We start from the raw sequence: 6,250 nt of genomic DNA on the forward strand, positions 1-6,250 counted from the left end.
GGGGGGAACTATGTTATGCACAGAACCTGGGCTGACATAGTAGGAGCTGAAAAAATAAAAAAAAATATTTGTGCCAAAATGTTGGAATTTATATTTGTTTAAAAAAATTGGTATCAAAAAGATTATTGTTTAGGAACCAGTATCAAAGTCACGGTATTGATATCAGTACTGGTATTGAATATTTTTAAACAATACCCAGCCTTAAGAAAAGCACTGTAATATGATTCACCTTATTGAAATAAACCTACAATGTGATTTCAATGACCGGTGATGAACAATAAATATTTATATATTCCCTTGTCTTGGTTCAATCTGTCCAGTCAACTATTGAAATCTAAAACCTAATAAACTGATATCATTGCAGTAGCTTGTACCTCTGGTGATGGTCATAGCGATGCCTCTTTGGGTCAAACTCTCCTCCCACATCTACAACGATGTCACACTCTGCAAGCTGTGCCGGGTCCCTGGTCCGAATGATCTTGGCATCCTGTGCAATGAGCAAAATGATTTTTAGATCCGCAATCATCTATCATCAAAAATCTGATTCCATCTGATAATCTGGAAAAAAAAAATTACATCTGGACTTTATGTACAGGCCCAATTTTGATTTTCTAAACCTTATGAATCTAAGAGCCAAATTATAGCATTAATAACATGTATATATCAATAACATTATACAAAATGATCATGTGAGGATTTTAGCAGCCCTCTTTATTGTGGGGAGTACGTTTGGTGGTGGGTCTGACTCTGCAACTTTGTTTACATTTAGGAAAGGGTCTGTGCCATAGTTAAACACAGAATAAATCCAATTCATGATAAATGGCTAAGTTCTTAACTTCTGTTGTAATTTGTATTTAGATTAAGACATATTCAGAAAATTATTAACTTTAAATAGTCAAACGTTATACCCCTTACCCCTTTAAGAGGTAGGCATATATAGGCCCACGTTTATAGTGGTTGTACACTAAGGTGGTTTTGCTACTGCACTTTCTCCTAAATTGTAAAATGTATGATTATACTAAAATTATTAGGTCTATGTCATCTTCCTGGGAGCTCCATCTATCTGTACGACAGCACCCCCATTTGGAGTGTTATAAAATGACATGTGATGTAGGACAAAGATAAAAACATAAAGTTCCCCAAAAACACGTCAATGCTGGGTAAAGAAACAGGTTTTAACAACATGATTTAAACTGAAGTAGTATCGACACAGACTGTGCTTCAACACCAGCAGTTAAAGGAACAACTCAGGCACCCATCAGGCTCCCATCCTCTCTCTATAGTCCACTATGGCAGCATACCAAACCTACCTTGTACTCAGGTAGCTGGCGGAGGAAGAAACAGGCGAGAACTTCGTCACAGTGAAAGGTGCCGTTGTGGGTTCCGATCGTTTTGCTCATGTTTTCAGTGCGGAGTCTCTTCGGTTGACTTGACATGTGTCGTGGTGCTACGCGAGCAACGTCCACAGAGAGTATACGACGGCAGTACGCTCCGGAATTTAACAATCGTAACGCACTTGTAGGCTTGGCTACGTTTATTTGGGACGATATTGTTGTTAAATTAGCGATAAGTGCTATGCCTACACGCCACATTCAAACAGGAATTTACACGAGAGGCGCTGGCGACGGACAGATTTGGCAGCCGGACCGGATATGGTGCGCCTGTTTTGTGAACCAGTGAAACCCCCCTTTAACTGTCTATGGAAACTCCCTAGAGTTTGTTTTTAAATTACATTTTGAATAAGTACCTGTGATAATAATTACATACTTAAATTGAGCTGAAGCCCGAAATGTTATCTATGAAGATATCTATTTTTTTTGCAAGTGCAATAATTCACTCGTTTAGTAGAATGCATAGTATGCTGTCAGCAGAGGGCGCTAGAGGCAAGGTAAAATAACCTCTCATACCCTCACATGGAGAGTGGTTTTAATATATTTTTTTTATCATTTTGTACAGTGTTAAACTATGAACATATTGGGTAAGGAATTAATTGCTTTATAAAAACTTCAATTAAGTAGCTTACTGATAAGATTTTCAGAGTTACATAAAAAAACGGGATAAAAGAATAATAAAATAATCTGCATTGGTAACCGGGAAAATTTCTCAACTGCTCGGGGCCCCAGACCCTCAAGGGTCCCAAAGGCTCCAGGTTCACTGTGGCAATGTGTTTGTTTTAACTGCACAATTGTTTAATAATATGCACTGCTAAAGCAGAATATAATCTACGATCAAATCCTACTGGCAGGTCATGTAGGCTATTAGCTAATCTAGAGGCCATGTTTCAAAGTCTAGTTTTTAAAGCATTATTAATTGTGCTTATGCGGTTGCTTTAAAGTGTGTATTTTACTAGTGGAACTATAGGGATTAGTAAAATGCAAATATAGTCAAAAGAGCTGCAACGATGGAATTGGGTTAATATAATACATCCATTGTTGGGATCATTAAGGAGGTTCAGACTCAGCTGTCACCCCAACTCTCGTTCTCGCGGCATTACCTTCAAGGTTTATTGACAAGGTAATTAGCCAGATGGGACCCCTGTAGTAGTCTGGCAGAAGAGAGGCACCACGGCTTCCAGTCTTTTGTCGTGTGACCCTACGGAGCGACCGGTGTAAACAATCAGTCGTCGCATTCAACACCGAGCCTGCTAAAGGTAGGTTTTCCTATTCCAGTAATTATTGCAGAATCCGTTTCCTGCATGGCACGATTCACCACTGCGATGCTGGTAATCCTCTTAAGTGCGAATGCACCAGTCTGATACTGTGTGCATCCATTGCGCCAGCAAGCGCAGGTATACTATGAGTTTTGGAGATGCAAATTCTGTCTTTCGGGACAATGGGGAGTCTTTCAAGGCCACATGATTTAAATCAGTAAATCTAGTCGTAAAACATTTGGTGCGATGTATGTCCGATGTACAACCGCCAGGTGGCGCTGTACGTCAGTCATTCTGCTGAGCTGTTCGGTTTGGTCGCAGATTACCAGCTCACCAAGCACGTTAACTCTATATTTTAGCTTAATTAAATCAATACACATTGATTTTTAAGGGGGCTTCCATTTCCTTTTGAGTGTGGGGGTGTAGGGTTTCTCTTGAAAAGAATGGCCCGTCTACAACTTGTAATATCCCGACATGAACTGCATTTTTCACGTTAAAAGTTCAAATAAATTGGCAATAGATAGAAAAAGTTTGACATGTTGAAAAGAAAAAAAAAAACGTCTATAGAATCAATGTCGGTCAGCATTTTTGTTGTTGTTTACGAATAATTAGATTGTAAAATTAAAAACCAAAGTTAATTAATTTATTCCAATTTCCACCGTTTTTAACTTCTCATTTATCCTATTTATAATCCCAGGCTACATGAGTTAAAACATAAGGTATTTTCTTCTTTTTTTTGCGTTTGCCATTATTGTTCTGCATTTGCCATTAGGGCCTTATAGCCCTGATCAGCACCATGGACAGCGCACACAGACACAACAGGCGTAACTTGCATGGTGATGTTGAACATTCTTTTTTTATGTTGGCTACTTGTTTTTGAGAAAACAGTAGTCTTTTTCACTTGTCATGTATATCATATTCTAAATGTGCCATCACTTTCATCACAGCTTTGTAACAAATGATAATTTGCCTCTTTACTATAGCTGAATTAATGACTCCTAATACTGGTAATATGTGATTCAGTCAAGTGGGTAATTAGCATAACTCTGTGTAATTGGGGACTGGTATTCCTCTAGAATACAAATTTAGAAAACAATGCCACTACCTCTTATTATTCTGAATAGATTATGCAAATTAGGAAAAGATCATCTTATCTTTAACAAGTGATGAGTGTTGACACGCTGGACCTAAACAGCTGCCAAATAAAAAACATGCAGATACACAAGAAAAAAAGATCAGAGACAGACTTACAAGACAAGGTCAAGAAAAGATAAATGTGAAGGGTCCCAAATGGAAAAAGAGTGACTCACGACCATGTTGCATAGTATTGAGTTCAATAAAATCACAACAGAACATTGGCACCCATCAGGGATGAAGCACAACATAATGGGAACCTTTTTCAAGAAGGTACCTAATTTACAAATAACTTTAAAGTTATGTGACTGTTATGTTTTTTGTTTTCTTGTGAAATATAGTTCTCTCAGATATGTCTTCAGGCGTGTAGAAAACCTTCAAAATGCAATAATCAGAGAAGCAGAAATCGCGTTTTAGTTGACCTGCTGTTAAGAATCAAAAGATATCCGGTTTCTTTTGATTTTGCTTTGAGGGGTACTCAAGCTGCTCCTTTTCCCAAAAACTGAATGAGTCATGGTCACAGGCAAATTGAAATAAACAAGCCTGAAGATAATGTTCATGTTCACCAGCCTGCACTGCTTCAGACAGCCAGCCTGTCCCCCATTGGCTAGCCCCATACCATGAGATACTGTTGTGGGTGATGACCGAGAAAACGTCACACTGCCTGTGATTTTCCCTGCTGCTTCCAGTTTTACACGCAGTGATGATGGGAAATGAGCTCGTCCTGGCTTTACTTAAAAGGAAGAGCAGGGCAGCGGTCAATCAAAAAGTCAATTATTTGCTATAGGGCAAGTGTATGTCACATTCCCCTGAGTTATAACACTGCAGTGGCTGCAGAAGGTATGCTGTCTTGGTTGTGGATGCAAAATAGTAAACTGAAAAGGAATAATATGACAATTATGGTTTTGTGAGGAAACATACACAATACATACACAATATAAAAAAGCTAACTATAAACTAAAGTTCAAAGCTGCTCATTACTTGTTCTCAAGCAGTGCATTCATTCCTCATCACTGAATATTGATTAAAGGGACAGTTCACTGTTAAATGAAAAACATATTTTTCCTTTTTCCTGTAGTGCTATTAGTCCATCTAGATTGTTCTGGTGTGATTTTCCCAGTATTGGAGATATTGTCAGTAGAGATGTCTGCCTTCTCTCCAATATAATGGAACAAAAAAATACATTTGAATGACTCACAGCGATGTCTATTTCCAGAAATCATGACCTAGTTATTCAAGATAATCCAAAGACCTGCAGTTTCATGTACGAATTATTTCCTTGCTACCAAACTACACCCGCCAGCCGCATCACCGCCCAATAAGGAAGCGTACTCATGGACAAGTTGTTTGTCTTCTTGGCTGAGCTCTATCTGTAGGTAACCAATATTGATAGTTTAGCTGAGCGTTAGTACTTTTTTTCTGCTCGGTGATATGGTTAGCCGGTGTAGATCAATACAAATGAAATAGTTCCTACCAGTGATGGGAATAACGGCGTTATACAAAACATAACAACGTTACTTTTTTCAGTAACGAGTAATCTAATTGATTACTCTTACCATCTTAATTCCTTGGTTAGTGGGCCGTCCACGAGACAAGCGCATAATGCTGACGATTGGTTGAGGTTGAGTAAAATTGCACGGTAAGCCAATCAGAGGTAGAGTTGGGCGGGCGCTCAAAAGCACACATAGTCGGGCACACAACGAACAACACAAACGAGTCAGTCAAGGAGAGATAGGAACGGCGTTATGAAATCAAGGGGGGAGCAACTTTTCCTGCTAAAGATTTCCCACTGTGGTCAGAAAACATAGGGGAGTCACTATGTTTCTCTCACTATGTCTCTAGAGTGGCTACTCGCTCCGAAGCAAATCACAGTCATCTCTCACTTCACACACACACACACACACACACACACACACACACACACACACACACACACACACACACACACACACACACACGCCGGCTCGACGCACACAACAGCACATAAGTATAAACATCAGGGCTCTTTTGTATTAAGTGTCCATTTCATTATAATATTCAGATTTATCATAAATAATTGAACATGCACATATACTTAAGTTCCATTAAAGGGGGGAAGGTGGGCTCACATTTGAGCATTTAAAAAATGTACTTTAAAGTAACGCATTAGTTACTTTCCGAAGTAAGTAGTAACTTTTTATAATTTGTAACCAAGTAATTTAATTACGTTTTGGAAGAAGTAACTAGGAACTGTAACTTACCCAACACTGGTTCCTACACTAAACTGCTCACAACGGGTCTGTGGATTATCTAATATTGTTATATTGGAGAGAAGGCAGACATCTCTACGACTGATATTTCCAACACTGGGCAACACACCAAAACAAACTAAATTGATAACTGGTACAACAGGTAAGAGGCAAAAAATATGTATTTTTTTGATTTTGGGGTAAACTGTCCCGTTAATAGATAGATAGATAGATAGAT

At 38.7% G+C, this 6,250-nt stretch overlaps 2 protein-coding genes across 2 annotated transcripts in view; one reads left to right on the forward strand and one right to left on the reverse strand.

Moving 5' to 3' along the window:
* The window catches only part of myg1 (myg1 exonuclease), a 31,435-nt gene extending 29,843 nt beyond the window's left edge, over positions 1-1,592 (reverse strand). The window contains exons 1-2 of the mRNA XM_032514496.1: positions 1,311-1,592; positions 375-487 (exon numbers count right to left, since the gene is read on the reverse strand). Coding sequence (XP_032370387.1) covers positions 375-487; positions 1,311-1,592 — 395 coding nt within the window. The remainder of the gene's footprint in view (positions 1-374; positions 488-1,310) is intronic.
* Positions 1,593-2,497: 905 nt separating this feature from the next.
* Positions 2,498-6,250, forward strand: part of LOC116688446 (mitogen-activated protein kinase kinase kinase 12) — a 30,062-nt gene continuing 26,309 nt past the window's right edge. Inside the window, exon 1 of the mRNA XM_032514485.1 lies at positions 2,498-2,650. The gene's annotated coding sequence lies outside the window, so the exon portion shown is untranslated. The remainder of the gene's footprint in view (positions 2,651-6,250) is intronic.

This window comes from Etheostoma spectabile, chromosome 4 (genome assembly GCF_008692095.1).
Source record: "Etheostoma spectabile isolate EspeVRDwgs_2016 chromosome 4, UIUC_Espe_1.0, whole genome shotgun sequence".
In the NCBI taxonomy this organism is placed as follows: Eukaryota; Metazoa; Chordata; class Actinopteri; order Perciformes; family Percidae; genus Etheostoma; species Etheostoma spectabile.